General features: G+C 42.1%; 1 protein-coding gene across 1 annotated transcript in view; it reads right to left on the reverse strand.

Moving 5' to 3' along the window:
- The window catches only part of Lpcat2 (lysophosphatidylcholine acyltransferase 2), a 63,951-nt gene that overhangs the window by 24,162 nt on the left and 19,696 nt on the right, over window positions 1-20,093 (reverse strand). The window contains exons 6-11 of the mRNA XM_021170591.3: window positions 20,031-20,089; window positions 18,554-18,588; window positions 14,668-14,722; window positions 7,569-7,651; window positions 4,400-4,525; window positions 2,970-3,123 (exon numbers count right to left, since the gene is read on the reverse strand). Of these exons, the coding sequence (XP_021026250.1) occupies window positions 2,970-3,123; window positions 4,400-4,525; window positions 7,569-7,651; window positions 14,668-14,722; window positions 18,554-18,588; window positions 20,031-20,089 (512 nt within the window). The remainder of the gene's footprint in view (window positions 1-2,969; window positions 3,124-4,399; window positions 4,526-7,568; window positions 7,652-14,667; window positions 14,723-18,553; window positions 18,589-20,030; window positions 20,090-20,093) is intronic.

Consider the following 20,093-nt stretch of genomic DNA (forward strand, 5'->3'; position numbering starts at 1 on the left):
AAATTAGTGCCTGCAGCACCAAGAGAGCCTGCAAGAAGGAGGGTGGGAATGTTCCACAAAGCAGAGGCAGGTAGGCTAACCAGGAAACTATCACGTTACCCTGCTCGGTCAGGGTAAACAATACAAGCACACAGTCAGAATCCATGAACAGGCAGGGTCAAATCAAATGCATACACTGTTTAAGGAATCAAGGAGGAAGGCATCATGTTTGCAATAGTGACACTGTGTATTCCACACCACAGAAGGAAACCAATGCCAATTCTTATAAAACTGAAATAAATAAATAAATAAATAAATGCAAAACCTATTGAAACAGTCCATGGAGAAAGGTGGTTGGTAAAATGCGCTCCAGTTCTCACTGAGATCACTGTGCCTAGAGCCAACTGCCTCCCTCAGTCAGGGTAACTCAATCTGTCTGACTGGTGATTACTATAATCCCTGCTTTTAGCTCCCTTCCTCACTCCTGAATCTTCCTGTATTTAACTGTGACATCGAAATGCCACTGTTGGCAGGCATCACCAAGCAGAGCTGGAACATTCCTGAAACTCCCAGCTACGGTCATTTGACACCTGAAATACAGGGTATTCTCTACAAATACTACTTAACGCTGAGGAGGAGATCCTGAGGATGTTAAAGGTGTGCTACAATGGCCTCCATTTGTCCCAGGTTCACCTCCTTCCTGTTTCCTCATCTCCTTCCCTTGTTTGGATCTCGATGCTGCCATAGCCCTTCCTGTCAGCATGTCGACTAGAGAAGCTTCACCTGAAACCACTTGTATGGGTTTGGAGAGTCAGCGCAAGAAAGTTGCCATAGAAATGTCACAGAGGCTCAATGCTTATGAGAGTGGCCAACCAATGACTAGTCTAACATGAGGCCTATGCCACAAGAGGGAGACCAAACCCCAAAGACATACATACATACATACACACACACACACACACACACACACACACACACGTCTATGAAATGATTCCTAACAATATTCTACTATGCTGATGAGCACAGATGCAGAGACCCACACCCAAACATTTAAGTGGGTTGGGGAACCCCACAGAGGAGAGGAAAGAAGGACTGTGGGAACTGGAGGGGTCAAGGACAGCAGGAAACTGTGGCCCATAGAATCAACTAAGCAGGGCTCAGAGACTCACAGAGACTGAAGCAGCAACCATGGAGTCTGCGCTATGTCCCTGCATACATGTAGTGGCTGCTTAGTTTGGGGTTTTGTGGGACTCCTAATAGTGGGAGACTGAGCGTCTCTGACTCTTTTGCTTAGTCTCCTGATCCATCCCCTCCTCTGGGTTGCTTCATCCAGCCTTGATATGAGGGTTTGTACCTAGCCTTATTGTATCCTATTAGACTGGGTTCAGTTGGTATCGCTGGGAGGCCTATTGTTTTTTTTAACAGAAAGGGAGGAGGAAGAGGAGGAGGAGGAGATGATCTTGGGGAGAGGAGAGTGAGGGGAGAGTTGGGGGAACAGGAGGCCGCAGATGGACCCACATTGTTGAGAGAAGAGTAAGTTTAAAAAAAAAAAGAAAAGCAAAGAGCAGCACTTATGAAGTAAAAAGCACCTCTAATTTACCAATTTGCATAGTTGCATCTAATAAACTTGATTCCTCACCATAAATCACCATTGTGCTTTAAGCACACCATGACATTAATCTGCTGTTTCATCTAAGAGGGCATGCTGTTTGAATGATGTAGCAAGCCCAGAAGAGATGCATAGGGACTTCCTACAGAACAAGGTTGGTGACTGACCTGTATCACCTTAAAGACCAGTTAATTCTACAAGATCACAAAACAAACCAGTAGGAAGATGACCTTGCTGGAGAAATGGGGAGAAGAAAGAGCTAGGGGTCCGGAGCTAGCTTGCTCTGTCCGTCATCAGCATGATTTCATTGAAAAACATCTTTTTTGATAAGTGACTGAAGATTCTAGAATGAGCAAGAGGGAGTAAGCACCCTTGAAGCTCTCTCCCAAGTGAACAACAAAAGAACAAACTACCTGTAAACAAAATAAGGGTTGGTGATGCAATTATAAGTACAGAGGACAATCAGTAAGGGTGTGAACCATGGAGGCCTGAAGAAGGAGGCCATGTTTAAACGGCCCCAATGGGACACACGGCAAATCCTTCTCAACTGAGAAGTAACGGGAACGACTTGATACAGTCAACACAATGGCTGAATTAGGACGTAAATTCTGTACAAATCCATTTATATGGCATCTTAAATACACATAATGAGTGAGATGGACCGCAGATTAATGATTAAAAGGGATTAAATGTGGAGGCAGGCTTAACTACAAATGAATGGCTACAAGAGAATTATTGTATTTGTATAATTTTAAGACTATCTGTTTTGAGACGAGTTTGTCTTAAATGTTATAGGCTTCTACACACGTGCTAACTCAGAACTATTGGCATAAGAGTCCATATTAATGCTTCATCTACTAAAATAAAATTTTAAGGAAAATTGGAAATCTTAATTTCTTTTTGTCCTGAAGAAGCTTGATCGATGAGCCGGTTAACTTACTGCACACGCTTACATTGTAGGACGGTGGAAAGGTCATTCGAACACTCTCAGGCAGTTTCATATAAAAACAAAACCCATTTGCTCTTCTTGCATTTCGGGGGCAGTCCAGAAATGTTCAGGACAGTACAGTACCATTCAGGTCGCCAACATACAAATTCTACATACTTTTAAAAGGTCTTCCCAATTAAATAAACATGCCCAATGCTACACTGCAGATGTGCCTACACAGTCAGCTTTTACTGCTGAACAGACACCTAAACTAATTCGCACTACTTGATGTTACACTACAACTGTATTTATTATTCCTACTAAGGGGAAGATCTACCCATAACATTAAACTGCATCAATTCTTCTCACACTGACCCGCTAAGTTTGTCAGTATCTGCCTTGCACTCTGTAGGAACGGGCCCAATAAAATGTTAAAGACAAAGCCTACCGTACCCTGTCAAAGAGTGCAAAAAGTTGTCTCAGGACATCGGAAACAGGTAGCTTCAAGTATTCGGCAAACTCCTCGATTCCAATTCTGCCTCCTTTGGAAGAGCTTGCGATAGACGCATATTCATCCAAGTGCTTCCGGATACCATCCCAGTCTAATCTAGATAAAGAATTGTAAGTGTACAGTATTAGGTCTAAGTCACACGGACCATTAATGAGCGTTATTTTATCAATCTGTGGAAGGGAAAAATACTTTACGTTAAATTTAAAAAGAAGTGAATAAGCATTTGAGAGGATATATCAAACAGGTATGGAAGCATTTCATTTTTAAAAGTATGCCAGTATGGTGACAAACAAAAAACAAACAAACAAAAAAAACCAACCAAACAAAGGAAGATTGGGAGGAGAGAAAGGTCACTAAGAGCAGAGGGGACAGAAAGTGATCCATGAATTTTAACCTGACATTATCTGGAAAGTCAACCACTGCTTATTGAGCTGTTATGAAAGAAATTATAAGTATTTCTTTCAAAAAGCTTTCAGGCTGATAATTCATAGTTCACAAAATGGTACAATAGGGTGATTCACTAAACTATACACACTTCCTTTGATATCAGCTATCAAAAGTGAGAATAGTAAGACACTGGGGTCAATAAATTCTGTAAATTCCTAGTAAGGATAAGAAAGGAATGAACTCTGAAGAGGAATACAAGGGTCACATCTCTTACACTGAACAGCCAAACTACTTATACCAAATGATTAAAGTTAGATCACAGATGAATGAGGGGATGTTTTCACCACCACCACCACCACCACAACAACAACGACCGTATGTGAAGGCAGGAAGGCTGTTGCCAACGTGACTCATCAGGAAAGGTGCTTGCCATCAAGTCTGCTGATCTGAATTTATCTCAGTGGTGGAAATCATGGTGGGAAGAGACAAGTGAGTTTGCAAGTTGTCTTCTCAGCTCTACCCGTGGATTGTGGCATGAGTGTGTATGTGAGCGTGTGTGCACACGTGCACACATAAACTCATACATATAAACACACACCTTTTTTTAAAGGCAGGTGTAAGGCAGGTATTTTAAGTGATAGAGTTGTCTGGGTCAGTTTTCCCCATGGGATGCTCTGAGCAGTGTATGCCAGTGCCATGCACTTGCCAGTTGCTCTGGCGCACTTCTGAGTGGCAGGGTGATCTATCTGTACATACGTACTGATAACTCTCACTTGTTACTTTGAGCAGCTCACACAGACACCACTGTGTCAATTATTCATGATAAAACAAAAATAGATTTAAAAAATAGACGATAAATTCACCGTTCTGGCTTTCCTGCTAAGCACCGCATAGAACTAGAACAATAATAAAGTAAGAGAAAGCAGAGATGGGATTTCCCACTCTGCACATTTACAAGGGTTTACTGATTTTAAAATACACTTACTTCAGTTTCCGGCTAATCTTCGAAAACTCTACCAGCCCGGCCTCCATAGGCAACGTGAGCTGTCCCGCTGAGATCATCAGCCTGCAGTCTTCGTAGGTGTGATCCGTCACGGGTATTTCCAACGCTCTACAAGCAGTAAGACAAAAAAGCGGTCAATGAACCGCTCATGGTTTCCCACTACCCCTGAGCTAGTGAGCAGGCCAGGGTGCCTGGGAAGAAATGAGGGTTCAGATTCTCCTCTTCTGTTTTTCTACTTTCCAGTCTTGCCCACTGGAGTGTCTTCTGTCTGTCTGTAGAGCTGAAAATTTGTATTTTGCATTCCAACCAGAAAGGCAATACATTATTAGTCGATTCATAAATCACACAGCATAATGGTGGTGTGGGATCTGGTGACAGGAAATGCAAGCCTGAGTCCCACACTGTCACCGCCTCATATGATTTTGGGGGACACTGCTCAGTAACTGGGTCTGGTGCCTTCCTAACCTCAGGGTTACAGTGAGCACAAAGCTAGATAACGTGACTTAAGGGCCTGCATGGCACTTGGTGGGGAGAGCATGCGCTGTGCCTATCATTGCTTTCTGCCTTTTATGCTGTAACACAGGTCTCAGCGTGCACTCCAGGCTCCGCCTCCTAAGAGCTGTCACTAGCTGGCATGTTTTCAGGAGGTTTTATCACCTATTTTCCCACTTGCGTCTCATTATAATAAAAACTGCATGGAAGACAAAGAGGTAATTTTAATATCCATTTTATATAGGAGGGAAAGGAGCTCGGGGGTGGGGTGAATGGCTCTCTCACTCTTCCTGAAGAGCCACACTCGCCCCATTCCCCATGCTGGAAAAGAGCTGATTTTGAATGAATCTCTTCTTTGCTTTAAGGTATACTTTGGGAAACTGAGATACATGGTACAAACTCTTTCTAGTTCTAACATTTATCTCCTCATTTTTAGACATCAACCAGCATATAGTTACAAAATTTGCTTTTCATTGTGGGGAGAAAAATAATCAAAACAATTTGTAGCTGGTTTAGAAACTAAATAAAATGAGTACACCCAAATATTCTCAATAGCAAAAATGTTTCTATAAATATTTACCCTATTTGGAAAACAAATTTATTTTGGTGTGAAGTAACGCATTTGTGTATATGGGGCAGGGATTCAAAATCTGGACTTAGGATTTCTTTTTTTTTTAATATTTTTATTAGGTATTTTCCTCATTTACATTTCCAGTGCTATCCCAAAAGTCCCCCATACCTTTCTCCCCACTCCCCTACCCACCCACTCCCACTTTTTGGCCCTGGCGTTCCCCTGTACTGGGGCATATAAAGTTTGCAAGTCCAATGGGCCTCTCTTTCCAGTGATGGCCGACTAGGCCATCTTTTGATACATATGCAGCTAGAGTCAAGAGCTCCGGGGTACTGGTTAGTTCATAATGTTGTTCCACCTATAGGCTTGCAGATCCCTTTAGCTCCTTGGGTACTTTCTCTAGTTCCTCCATTGGGGGCCCTGTGATCCATCCAATAGCTGACTGTGAGCATCCACTTCTGTGTTTGCTAGGCCCCGGCATAGTCTCACAAGAGACAGCCATATCTGGTGGACTTAGGATTTCTATTGTTGTGATAAACATCATGAACAAAATTTGGGGAAGGGTGTGTTTCACTTATATTTCCAGGTAACAGCCTGTCACTTAAGGAAGTCAAAACAGGAATTCAAGCAAGACAGGAACCTAAAGGCATCATAGATACTAATGCAAATACCAGAGAGGAGTGCTGCTTACTGGCTTGCTCCTTGTGGCTTGCTCAGCCTTTCTTACAGTTCCCAGGACCACCAACCAGGCCCTGTGAGCTGAACCCTCCTACATCAATCTGCAATTTAAAAAATTCACAGCCGGGAGGTGGTGGTGCACACCTTTAATCCCAGCACTTGGGAAGCAGAGGCAAGCAGATTTCTGAGTTCAAGGCCAGCCTGGTCTACAAAGTGAGTTCCAGAACAGCCAGGGCTACACAGAGAAACCCTGTCTCAAATAAAATAAAATAAAATAAAATAAAATAAAATAAAATAAAATATTCACTACAAATTACGGAATGCTGAAAGGGTGGAGAGACAGTCTTCCCCAGGGAAGAAAACACCAATTGGTTTTCCAATACCAAATGGTCAGCCCTGAAAACATACATACCAATAACATTATTCAGACTGAGTATCTATATTATGTATTTACATACACACATGTATGCATGCATGCATATGCACACACACACACACCAAAAAGTAATGAAAGGAGAAGCCATGAATTTGAAAGAAAGAAGTTATATGGGAGGAATGGGAAGGAGGAAATTGAGATATTACAATCTCAAAAAAAAAAAAAAAAAGAAATAATATTTTAAAATAATCCTCCTACCAAAAAGAAAAGATTAAAAAAAAAACTCACTACAGACTTGCCAATGGGCAAATCTCACGGAAGCATTTTCTCAGTGGAGAATCCCTCTTCTCAAATGATTCTAGCTTGTGTCAAGCTGATATAGAACTAGCCAGGACAAAGTCAAATTCAGTTTCTGTTGAGGTCTTACTAAAGGTGGGGGGAGGGGAGGAGGATCTATGGAGGTGGCACCTAGGGAGCCCTGAGGCTGCCTGGGTGGTCACACAGCATAATACATCCTTTCCTTACAGGCTCCATGATTGATCCAATCAAAATACTGGCCAGTTAAAACTCCCTTACATTCAGTAAATATCCACCGTCTGTTGTGCAGTTTCTAAACACTGTCCTGGCCATTCTTCCATGCGAGCAACTGTTTTTCTTTCTGCCAATCCTTTCTACAAGCAAGCCTCTTCCTTTTGGGTACTGTAATCTTTACTGCCTTTTAAACACCCAGCCTTGGGCAGCACAGGGAATAAGAAAAGTGGCCTTAGAACACATGCCTGGAGCCACCCCAAGGCTCTGCAGTGCCAGGCCAGCACCCATGGAAGACACTGGCTGCTCTTTCTACCTGAGGCATGCTTTTATTGGTTTGAGGCAGCACCTGGGAAACATCTGTAGATTATTTCATTGCCTGTGTCCATCAGCATATCATTTTACATCTCAAGAGAGTTGGTGAATGAGAACCATGGGGGTTGGAGGGTTAAATGACATTTACCATTAATTCTCATTATCAGTTGGTATTTCCAGGACATACTTACTCTGCCATTAAGTTCCGGATTCTACTGGCGAAAAGGACAGGATCTTTCTTCTCTTCCTCACTGGGTGCTTGCACGGGCATAAACTGAAAGACAAACATCTTCCCATAGCAATCCTTCGGCCCAAGACAGTGAACACTAAATACATTAAATGATCAGTCAACACACCTCAGTTGTGGTCCTTCCTGGAGCTCATGTTACATGTCACGGAAGGGACACCCACCGGGCTTGGACCTGGGATATGGAAGCCTGGCAGGGTTGAGTCTGCTAAACTGCCTCCCCAACTCTCAAAAGATGGCCATGGTCACTACCAGCTTCAATGTGCTACTTAAGGGGACTGAAGCCTACAGTTCTGGAATTTACAATGCAGCACTGCCTAACATAGCCTCCTTAGATCTCGACTCTCTCCATCTCCATTTATTGTGAAGATGGCCTCTCCCCACCCCGCCTTTTCTTTAAAAAAATATTTTATAGTATTTTCTATTCTACCCATTTCAATGTCAACTACACTTTAGTTACTTGATTGAAAATTATGTTTTGTTATTTTTTTTTCTACCTAAAAAAATTAAATTTCAGAACTGGCTTTCTAGTTTGTTGTCTGTCACTTTTTTCTTTCTTCTTTTCTGTTCTTTCTTTCTTTCTTTTTGGTTTTTTTGGTTTTTCATTTTGAACTTGACTTTACTCTCTACCTAACTTTGACACCTGATTTTTACTGTCCTTTAAGTTCATGTGTGTGTGTGTGTGTGTGTGTGTGTGTGTATGCACAAGTCATGTGGGTGTATGTGCTCATATGTGCACATGTATGTGGAGACCAGAGGTCAAATTCAGGATATCTTTCTTCCTCTACTGTTTTCCACTTCATTTGTTTTTGAGACACAGTCTCTTCCTGAACCCGGAGCTCACTAGCCTTCTAGACTCCCTGGCTGAAGAGCCACAGGGGTCTGCCTATCCCTGCTCCCTCTTACCAATGCTAGAGTTAGGTGTTCATGCCAGGAAGCAGGCAGTTCATCCACTCTCCTCCATCCCTTTAATGTATGGTTTTCTAATACCAAGAAGGCTTTAATTCCATATTCAATATAGTCTGTCAGTACTTATAGTATTCTGGGCAAGATTATTAGGACCTTCTTCTCTAAAGAAGAGCCACGTCTTAATAAGATAGATCAACACATCATTTTAACCCCTCACCTAAAGTACAATTGTACATGGGTTTAATATCTTAGCCTGCCACCCCAATGTTACAGAAGCCACATGGCCCAGGCTCAGCCCAAGGCTGGCCAGACTTTATTTTTCTCCTACTGAATCATTTTTTTCCTGGAGCATGAGAACAAGGAATAGGAAATTATTAATTTTGTGTGGGGCTGGGTGCAAGAAAATGTAGCCAATGTAGTGGGTGGCGGACAGGGAGAAGATTCGCCCTAAAGTGCTAATGCTCTAGAGAACGTTCTATAGATAATCCAATCTTCGATGGATGGTGCCATCCATTTTGTCTCTACTTGTTTACTGAAATATGTTTCTGAGCCAGGGACCATGCGCTATGTCTCATGGGCGCCATTTCATTAATTCTCTCATATATATCATAGAGAATGATAATGTAAAGATGAAATGGCTCACGGCATCGTGACTCGAGTTCATTCAACAAATACTGATTGAGAATGGACCTCCCATGTGTGAGTCTGTGCACCAGGCCCTGAAGATTTGGCATTGAAGTCCCTCCCCCACAGGAAGCTCTGCATGAAGTATGGCAGATATTGGTCACAGTGGATGAGCCGAATCAGCCAACAAGAGCCACTACGCTGTGCTGGATACCTTATAATAGGGGTGTTACAGATGGCTCTGTCAGTTCTAAGGCAAATGAAATCTCCTACAGTGAAATGCTCTCTTACTTACAATAAAAATATGGCTTAAAACACTAAACAACATAGCCAAGGCCACACATAGATGGCAGGCTAGAATTCAGAAGAAAGAAAGAAAAAAAAAATTTGTCTAAAGAAATACCATTATTTTTTTCAAATGGACCTATATTCAAATATGGTAAAGCATGCTATGAATTTTAGGCTATTGGTGACTCAGATAAAGTTTGAACAAAGCAGTGGACCAAGACAAGGCCTAAGGTTCTTTAGTTTGCTTTATGTTATGGACTGGTGTTTTGCCTGCATATATGTCTATTCACAACATGCATGCGTGGGCCACTGAAGCCAGAAGAGGTGGTGGGAACTGAACACAGGTTTGATGGAGAAGCAGCCAGTGCCTTTAGCCACCCATCCATCTCTCCACTGTGAGGTCTGAGTTTCTGAGCAGTAACTTGGGTACCAGAAAGGAAGACACTGGGAGGAGAGAAATAAGGTCCTGGAGGATGCTGTAATGGCCCCAAGGAAGACCTTGGAACACTGAATGGGAGGAATGAGGATGCAGAGCATGATGGGATATAAGAGGCATTTCAAAGATAAAAGTAAAAGGCTTGCAGAGCAATGTGCTATGGGCCATTTTACACTACGTGCTTATCTTATTAACTTTACAAGGAAGCAACAGTGTGTTGGAGACTAGCCCTGCAGTGTGAGTCAGGGAGAGGAATTTAGCCTTTCCAGCTTCAGGTCCTTCTGCCAAATGAACAACTTAGACTCCATAATCTCCTAAGATTCTTTCTGATCAGAAGTCTCTACTGAACATCTAACTAAAACTAACCAAGCCACCAGAGGTCTCCACATCACTTAATATATCTAGAGCAACAAACTGCAAATCAGTTACTGAAACTTCCTTCTGCCCTAACATAGTAAAATTTATTACACTTGCATAGTATGAAATTCAAAGAAGAAACAGGTTAAAAATAATCAGTGTTTATTAAGTTTCTAACAAAACAATGTAAGGGAATAAGGTTTTTAAACTGCCATATACTTTTTTTTTTTAAAGCCAATGAGAGTTTATGTTGAACTCCAGAAAACGGGCAGGCAGCTGGGGGAACTCATCCCCTGCTCTGCTGAGCCTGCCTCCGGCACTAAAGCTCCTGCTCCCCTCTCTGCCTAAATATTCTCTGGTTCACACCATGCTGTACTGTGTCTGACAGCCTGTGCCTGTTGAAGACGCGCTGTCCTGTTTTGCAGCTTTGTGCTGTGTTTTTTTATGGACCCCATGTCTTCTGAAGCCTTAAACCATACACAAGATTCAGAGAAAACTCCTGGATGTATTACCCATGTTTATCCAATAGCCAGGACCTCGCCTGCTACCGACACCGAACACCTGTAAAACTAGTTTAACGCTCATTGTTTCATAACCACACAGAGCGCATCTTACCAACTGCTGACTAAGAAGGGGAAGACGGTTAAATGCTGGCACTATGACCATCTTCCTTTTCTTTTTTGTCTTAGAAAGCAAAGCCACTGTTAGGTCAACGCTAACAAGTGTGATGCTGTAGCTCTTATGATTCCTTTAGGAAAAAGGCAAAGACTGCTCTCAGCATCCGCTGGTGCTTCCTTCCCAGGGGAAGAACGCTGCCAGATGAGGTAGGATGTCAAAGTTAATGCTTAATGAACGCTTACCACATAAGTAGCCTTATTAAATTTCACAACCCCATAAAAAGGTGTTATTATCCTCATTCGCCGGTGAGAACACAGATGTAGAGAAGCTGAAGTAACTTTAGCTTCACATATAGGCAGGTAGTAGTAGGAAAAATATGATGCATTTTATAACGCTCATATATCTACTAGCACTCAGAAGTTTCAGAACTTTGTCAAGTTCCAGGACGAAGTTGCTTTGCCTGCACAAGTATACCTATGGCTGGTGTGTATTTATGTGAGGATGTAAAATTGGGGTTTTCTAAAAGGCCTGTTTTAGATCCAAAATTATAAATAATTTCAATGTCTTTGGATATTTAAATAAATTATTCAAACATACGGGTGCGTGCAAGCAAAACACTATGTTCAGCAATGGACCAAGTATATAAGGATGATCCCATGAGATTGCAATGGAGATGTTTAGACATGTTTTTAAGTGTCTAAGTATCTCTCGTTGTATCATAACTACCTACAGTATTTAAAATAGTAAGATGCTGAGCAGGTTTACGGTCGAGAAGCGACAGGCCCTACCACATAACCTAGAAAGCCTCTGTGTGGAGAAGCCTTTTTTTTTTTTTTTTGTCTAAATTTGTACAAGTACAGTCTATAATGTTTATAAAAATGCATTTCTGAGACTATATCAGCTGTTATATCTGTCTGCATTTGAGCTTCCCCTGAGCAATCGATGTTGTGAAGACATAAGAATGTTATATAATATACAATTATCATCGTCACTATTCACCCAAGTTCTCCTTTAAAAGTGTAAGCCTAATACCACGTTCTTGAGTAGTAGGCCTTGGCTTGGGTTTATTCAAGGCTGAAGGCGTTTCAATAGCATGCTTAGAACAATGACTTGGAGTCAGAAATAAAGATTTCCATCACTTAAAAAAGAGAGAGTTGCTCACCCGGACACCTGCAAGTCCAGAGACAAATGACCAACAAGCTTGCTGTGGGGCAGCTCAGCTCTGCCACTGAAGTTACAGGGAAGCCTGAGGCTCAGCAGCAAGGCTGATTGTTAGTCAGTGCTAGGGCGTGGCCACACGTACTGCCTGAAAGGCTGCTGGGCTGCACTTCTGAGATATACTCAAACAGTGGAAAACTAAAATATTCAAATGTCATGAAGCTACTAGACCCAGGCATGGTGGTGTACATCTTTAATCTTAGCTACTCAGAGGCAGGAGAGTTTCAAGTTTAAGGCCCATCTGGGCAGCTTAGCAATATTCTTTCTTAAAATAGGAAAAAAAATATGCTGGAGATATATGTCATTCCATGGTATAACCCTTGTCTAGCTTGTGTGAAACCCTGCATGAAATTCCCAGTACCATAAAGGAAAAGAAAATGAGTAAAGCAGTCAGGAGCTCCATGGGAGAAAGAACTGTAAATCCAAAATAAATAGAACCAAACGAAGAATACTAAACTTAAAAGTCAATAAATTCCAGTTCTGCACCACAATCCAAATATATCAGCTCAATGCCCTACTGATTCAACTACGTTCAACAAGGCTGGTCATCACTTTGTGACGTTGTGGGACAAAGAATACATTCACTCCTTTGCCAGGGGGAGAATGCAAATACTGTAACTTCTTTCTTGCTTTTTCCTGACACGGAAAGGAAATGTGCCAAGAGCAGTCAGAGGACAGGATGGGGAACTTACGGACCCTGATGTAATGCACTTTCATCACTGACACGGATGCAAGGCAGGAAAGTCCGGGGCTGTGTGCACCCCACACCTGCAGCTGCCTCTTAACTAGAGAATGGTCAACTTAGGGGGAAGGGTAACTGATGGTGGTGTGTGTGTGTGTGTGTGTGTGTGTGTGTGTGTGTGTATGTGTGTGTGTGTAGTGTATATTGTGTGTGTGAAGTGTATAGTGTGTGTGTGGTATATGTATGGTGTGTGTGTGTGGTTTGTGTATGGTGTACGTATGTGGTGGTGTGTGATGTGAGTATGCATAGTGTGTGGTGTATGTATGGTGTGTGTGTGTGTGTGTGTGTGTGTGTGTTATAGCTTTCCAAGTCTGCAGAGGTGATAACAAGGTTGTTTTAAGTATAGGTTGGTTGGGTTTTTTTTTTTTTTTTTTAAGAAAAAGAAACTAGAGCTAGACCACATAAACAGTTACTAAAGAAGAGAGAGCAGTGCTCAGGGCATTTAGGGACAACAGTGTGACTTGCCCCAAGTGTCCTCTGTGCACAGAGTTTTGTGTTCTAACCTCAAAGGTTCTGAAAAGACCCCTAGTTCACTGTATTTGCCCTAGTGTTGGCTGAACGTTGTGGGATATAGATTAGCTCTTTCCCTCCACAGAAGTGACTAGGATTAATCCAAGACTAAGTGCTCTGCTCCATTTTATGACTATGCTGACAGATGCTTTAAAAGTGGTCAGGTACACAGTGACACTCATAAAAAGGTATCTTCAAAGTCCTCAGATAGCACACGAATCTCCAACGAGTTCACTAAAGCTTAAACTCACTCTGAAATCTAATCCACTCCTGTGTATCACTTGGGGTTGCTACGTACCTATGAATACTTAAACAATTAAGTTATCCAGCAAGGGAAAATAGTATTTTAAATGTCACAGTCCTGCTACTTAGAGCACAAGCCTCCACTCAGAATTCTGCAGTACATATAAAAGTGTAATATTTTCTTTCTTTCTTTTTCTTTTTTTTTTAGGAATAACGTTATTTATTTTTATTTTATGTGTTTGAGTGTTTCTGCCTGCATGTATTCTGGTACTCCCACTGCAGTGCTTGCAGAGGTCAGAAGAGGGCAGTGAATAACCTGAAACTGGAGTTTCCATGTGGCTGTGAGCTGCCATGTGGGTGCTGGGAATCACACCCTGATCCTCTGGAAGAGCAGCCAGTGCTCTTAACCTCTGGGCTATCTCTCCAGCCCCTACTTCCACTGCCTAATCCACAGGTACAACTGGAACATCCAAGCTAGAGTCTCAGATGCCAGTACTGTAACCTTCGGTAAAGACTTGAGGGTCTCACTTGCTCTCTAGAACCAATTCTTAGGGTCTTCATATTTGGGTCCAAATTTTGAAAAGGTTCTAGTCATCTACTCATTCTCCATCTGCTCCTGAAATTCAAAGTCTGTCCTGTGAATGAGGACAGGAGCTACACAAAACCCCCTAGAGGTTCGCAGATGTAAAAGCAGGCTGTGCAAGCATCAGAAGCTGGTTTCTCTGGTCCACATCCCAAGTATTACCTCTCAGCTTTCATACAACTCGTCTTCGAGGAAGCTGGCTCCGCCAGCTAGCACTGCTCTTTCGGTTGGGTGTGGAACATTAAACTAGGCATGGGCCAGCATTAAAATGGACAAGGGTGGGAGAGGGGAGGCACATTTTACCTGCCCGAGTGATTAGCATGTTGCAGGGTCTCAGAAGTTATATGTGCTTGCTGGCTGGATTCCAGGAGCTAAATCTCTTAGAAACCGAATCTGTAAGACTGGGGGGGGGGGGTAATTTGAAAGGTGCTGGACTGCAGCCTCTAAGCTAGGATTCAGGGTCAGAGCAGAGGCTACATCATCCTAAGCCCCGAGGCTGCATCTGAACGGCTTACCTCAATCTCCACCTTCGTGAAGAGTTGACAGAAAGTGAGCACACACAGCTGGAGGCTGAAAAAGAGAGGAGAGAAGCCTATTCTCTCTTGCATAGCAATACAAGTACAGTGTGAATTCACACATGGGAACTCCCACATCATGTTACATATATACTTTGGATTTAGATATGCTACTTTCAAGCCACGAATCCTCTCTGGGTCAGATAACTACTCTTATGATTGAAAAAATAAATCACCAAATGCAATCACTATGTTGTTTTAGTGAGTGTGAGCTACAGCTCAAATAGATCAAACCTCAAATGTATACTTGCCCTGATAGCACCCTCACAGGCCTAAGTATCTATAGAAAGTACCCAAAGTCTACTTAAAGAAACACAAATATGCATGGGAGACAGGGCTCAATGGTTAAGAGCACTGGTTGCTCTTCCAGAGGTCCTGAGTTCAATTCCCAGCAACCACATGGTGGCTCACAATCATCTGTAATGGGATCTGATGCCCTCTTCTGGTGTGTCTGAAGACAGCTACAGTGCACGCATATAAATAAAATAAAATAAAATAAAAATCTTTAAAAATAAAATTTTAAAGGTATACAAATATGTTTACAGAAAAACTCCTAAGTAGAACATCATATTTCTAAATTCGTCAGGTAACAACTTTTAAATAAAAGTCAGTGGGGTTTTCCTTAAAATTACCAATTTTATCAAAGCCATCCAAGTAAGAAAGCTTGAACTATGGAGAAATGTCCTGAAAACTTCGGAATGTCACTGTAATTCTAGACAGAGGGCTTCTGCAAGTGGCTGACCCACCCATCAGAGTCAGTTTTTGAGACAAATGTCATGCCTCACGGCTTTTCAGGACGAATTTAGACTCTAAGCCAGATTTCTGTAGGATTGACCCAGAACTCAGGCACAGTGGATTAGACCATATGTTTAAGAAAGCAACCAGTCAACCTTTCATTTGTGTGTGTGTGTGTGTGTGTGTGTGTGTGTGTGTGTATGTGTGTGTACTATTAAGAAATTAAAGAATGACTTATCTGTAAAAATTATCCGAACTGAGACTTACTTAAGTTAGGGATTTCTCCAAGGAATACTGGCTCCACCTGGAGAGAAGGGGCACTCAGTGCCTTCGTCCCAGTGCATAAACCCGAAGTCACACAGACAGCTCTGGGTAAATCCAGTGAGTTCACAAAACAAGCAAAAGGACATAAATGCGGGAAAGGAGGCTTATCAGGAGAAGGACAGGTTGACAGGGTGGTGGGAAGGAGAGAAGAGGAGTAGCATACCCAGGATGCATTGGAGTTACATACCCAGAATGCATCAGAGAAACATACCCAGAATGCATCATTTGTGAAATAGCCTACGAACAAATTTAATAAACTTCATAGGGTTTTGTTGTTGTTGTTGTTTTGTTTTTTAAGAACAAAAAGGAATTGGGGAGTTAGATTTAGGATTTGTTAGAGTTAATTATGGTTTAAAACTGTGATTGTTTCTAAGCCTTTCCTCAGGAAAAAAAAAAAAAAGGAAGACTTTTTACTACATATAAGCTCCAAGCCATACCAACCCACCTTAACCACTGTCAAGTGAACTATCTTAAAATTTTCCTGTTGGGCAGTAGTGGTGCATGCCCCTTTAATTCCAGCAATTAGGAGGCAGAGGCAGGCGGGTTTCTGAGTTTGAGGCCAGCCTGGTCTACAGAGCGAGTTCCAGGACAGCCAGGGCTACACAGAGAAACCCTGTCTCGAAAAACCAAAAAAGAAAAGAAAGGAAAAAGAAAAGTAGAGAAGAGAAAAGAAAAGAGAAAAGAAAGGAAAGAAAAGAGAAAAAAATTCCTATGTGTTTGAGTGTTTTGACTGCATGTATGTCTATGCACAATGTGTGTGCAGCATCCACAGAGACCAGATGTCACCAAATGCCCTGAAATTGGAGCTGCGGCTTGATTGTGAGATGTCCTGTGGGTACTTGGGTCCCTCTGCAAAAACAGCCAGTGATCTTAAGCACTGAGCCATCTCTCCGGCCCAAGTGAACTATTTTCAACCATTCACATAGGGCCCTGGGATCAAGTATTTGGACAGGTAGATATTTATTTTTTTAAAGTACAAAGGTTGAACACAACAGCTCACTAAACATGCCTTGTTCATACTACACTTCTTAGAAAATCACCTTCCACGGCTCTGTCTCTTCTAAGCTTACTCCTCCATGCCCCTTCTCCCTTGAGGTACCGCCCCGGTGAAATATCTCTGTTTTGGTAAAACAGCAACTGAGACTATAGATTTGGGAATAAGAGGCACTGTGCTAGCAGAAGCACTCAGTGGGCCAGAAGACAGGTGATAATGGGACTTGCAGAGGCAACGGCCATGTACATTTGCACAAAACAAACTTGGTGCCTTTGAAAGATTTTGTGTCTCCATCTAAGTCACTAGGCATCTTTGACACGAAACATCTTTTTCCTCTCCAAAATTTGCTTTCTGATTTCATTTTTCCCTTTATCCCACACTCCCCAGAGTGGAAGGCTGTACTCTGAAGTTCCTCTGTGTCCTTCCCCTACCTCGGCTTCCAGAAAGCTTTCTTCTATTTGACCTTCGCAACCACCCAGACTGCTGTGTAACAAAGCTATACAGATCAGCAAGCTCAAAGCCACGCTCTCCACAGAACACCTAGCCAGGAAGTGCCCAATGGATACCTTAGAAGATAGAAATCGGTATCCACTGAAATTCCAGACACCATGCTTCTGAGATGATCAAATACTACTTGTCTCTCATTTTTTGTTGTGTAAAAGTTAAAAAAAAAAAAAACTTGGAATTCAACATTAGTAGCAACATGAAACATGCAGCTAGTCTGAGGAGTCAATTGATTCCTTAAAAAAAAAAAATTGAACATAACACATTGCCTACAGCCCCTTTGTCATCCTGTTCTTTGTTTCTAACATTATCTGTTTAATTTCACCTACAAGGACTGAACACTGCAGCTCCCAAAGGAACATACGTGTTCTCTATGATAACTTTTATTTAACTGTCCCATGAGCTACCTTTCCTAATTCAAATTTATTCTCTCGGAGAAATTTCTGCGTGCACACACAAAGGGAGGAATATATACTACCTTTTCTCCCAGACTTCTAAAGCTCAAAAGATTGTGTAAACGCTATGTAGAGAAACCAGAGGATGCTAGAATGAATTGATGACATCCTCTAAAATATCTCCATTGTTATTTGAGCTCCCTGTTAACATTGTCAAAACCTGGGTAAGGCCCTTGGGAAGATTTTTCAAATCCAGATTTGCATATGGGTCTTGCTGAAATTTAAGGAGGCTTGAACTTTTCTAGCGGGAGCCAATCAAAAGATCTTGGAAGAAAGCTGCATTCTGCGTGCCCGTTTTCATAAAAGGCCTGTTTCGATTCAGCTTGTTCGATGGTGAGAACATCCCTCATCTCTCTAAGATCTCCAGAAACCGCTGACCACTGTGCTTTCAAGATCCAGCACCTTGGAACTGAAGTCCTGGGTAGCCACTTCCTTAACACAGACATAGCACAGAAGTTTCAGGTCCCGAAACTCAAGTGAACTGCTTAAACCAGCCTTTTAAAGTCTGAGCAGACAGGCTACATGATTCGAAACCTACAGTGGGAATGAAACCCCAAGATCCAAGCTAAGCACAATGCAAGCCAGGGCCCTGGACTGTTCCTTACAAACTGACAGATTACCCGTATTCTGAGAATGGTGTTTAATGGACATCAATCTCACTGGGCATTTAGTGGACAAGAAGGTTATACTGTCCCCAGAGAGACAGTTAAGAGACTCAGGACTGATTGAAGATTCTGCTTCTGAAGAAGGAATAAATTCTATTTCTTTTCTTCATCAAGATTGGATGAAGTATTAAACTACGTAAGTGACTTACAATGTATAGCCTTGCCAGGTCCAGGTCACAGTATCCTAAAAGAGAAGTAGTCAGACTGTTAGTCTAGACGGGTAGGGATACCTGTAATCTCAGCAGATGAGAGATGGAGGCAAGAGATCAGGAGTTCAAACCCAGTGTTAGCCGTACCATGAGTTCAAGGCCAACAGAAGCTATGTGAGACCTAGTCTCAAAAAACAAACAATACAAACAACCTAATAAAATTAATCTTTGTTTAGTATTAGGACTCATGTAGATTTTCTCTAGAGTAAAAAGCAACATATTAAAGACTAAAATAAGCTTGTAACTATTAAATAACATGAACTGATGTTAAAAACTCATTAATGACACTGACTATACAGCTGCACAGAGGTCACTTCCCACCCCTGTATATTTTTATGGAACAACTGGTTCTGAATTTAAAATATTGTACATGTTCATTTATTTTTTTTCCCAAACAAGCATATCTGGAAAAGTAATGTGCGTGTAATATATATAAGTTATCATTTATCAAAAATGATTATTTGGAAGAAAAAAAAGCCAAAGCAGTACACAATGCAGTAATTTTAATATGTGAAGATTTAAATACACAGACAGAGGCCTGAGTAGAAGTTTGATGGATTTTGTTTTGTTTTGTTTTTTGTTTTTCTGAGACAGGGTTTCTCTGTGTAGCCCTGGCTGTCCTGGAATTCACTCTGTAGACCAGGCTGGCCTCGAACACAGAAATCCTCCTGCCTCTGCCTCCCGAGTGCTGGGATTAAAGGCGTGCGCCACCACTGCCCGGCTAGTTTGATGGATTTTAATTTCTTATTGACCGCAGATATTCAAGTTGTGAAGCTAGTCATTAAAAAGAAATCTGAGCAGGTCTAGAGCTCATAATCTTTCCTAGTATGAGTTAACAGTTACACCCTCCTTTGATTACCCTCTGGTGAGGCAGGAAGCCCAGTGTCTAGAGAAAGCAGCATAGTTAATGTGTGGAGGATAACAGTGGGACCAGCTGATGCACAAGAAGACACTGCTTCCAGGGCAGCCTTGGACTCTAGAGAAGATGTGGAGTTCTCTAGGGCAGTTTCTATACCACTTGCCAATGCTCACTCAGCCAGTAGGTGCTCCACCTGTGCTTACTGCCTCCCCCAGGGTTATTCTCTGCTTCCAGCCTTGCTACCACCAGTCACCTCTGTATCTGGAGAGGTCTCCTTGTCATCTCTACGAGAATCATACATTTCTACTGTCCAGTCTAATCAAAGCCTAAGTCTGAGGCTCCCCTCTCCATCACAGAGATGGCAGAAGAAGAACTACGTAACGCCTTCCTGAAGCTAAGTTATACAGAATGGTGTTTAGTACTGGTATCACATTTTAAAATGCCGGCAACAGATGGCATTAATCTGCCCAATTGCTTCCCCCATTTAGCCTTTTATCAATGAGATTTCTAAGAGTCCTAGAAAATGAGCTATTTGGAATACAGAATTCCTTCCCTTACCAGCTTGTTTGGGTATCTGAGGAGGACGGGCTGCACTGGAACTCCTGGGATGAAGGCTCCTAA

The sequence above is a fragment of the Mus caroli genome, unplaced genomic scaffold (genome assembly GCF_978045245.1).
Source record: "Mus caroli unplaced genomic scaffold, Mus_caroli_1 scaffold_10, whole genome shotgun sequence".
Taxonomy (NCBI): Eukaryota; Metazoa; Chordata; class Mammalia; order Rodentia; family Muridae; genus Mus; species Mus caroli.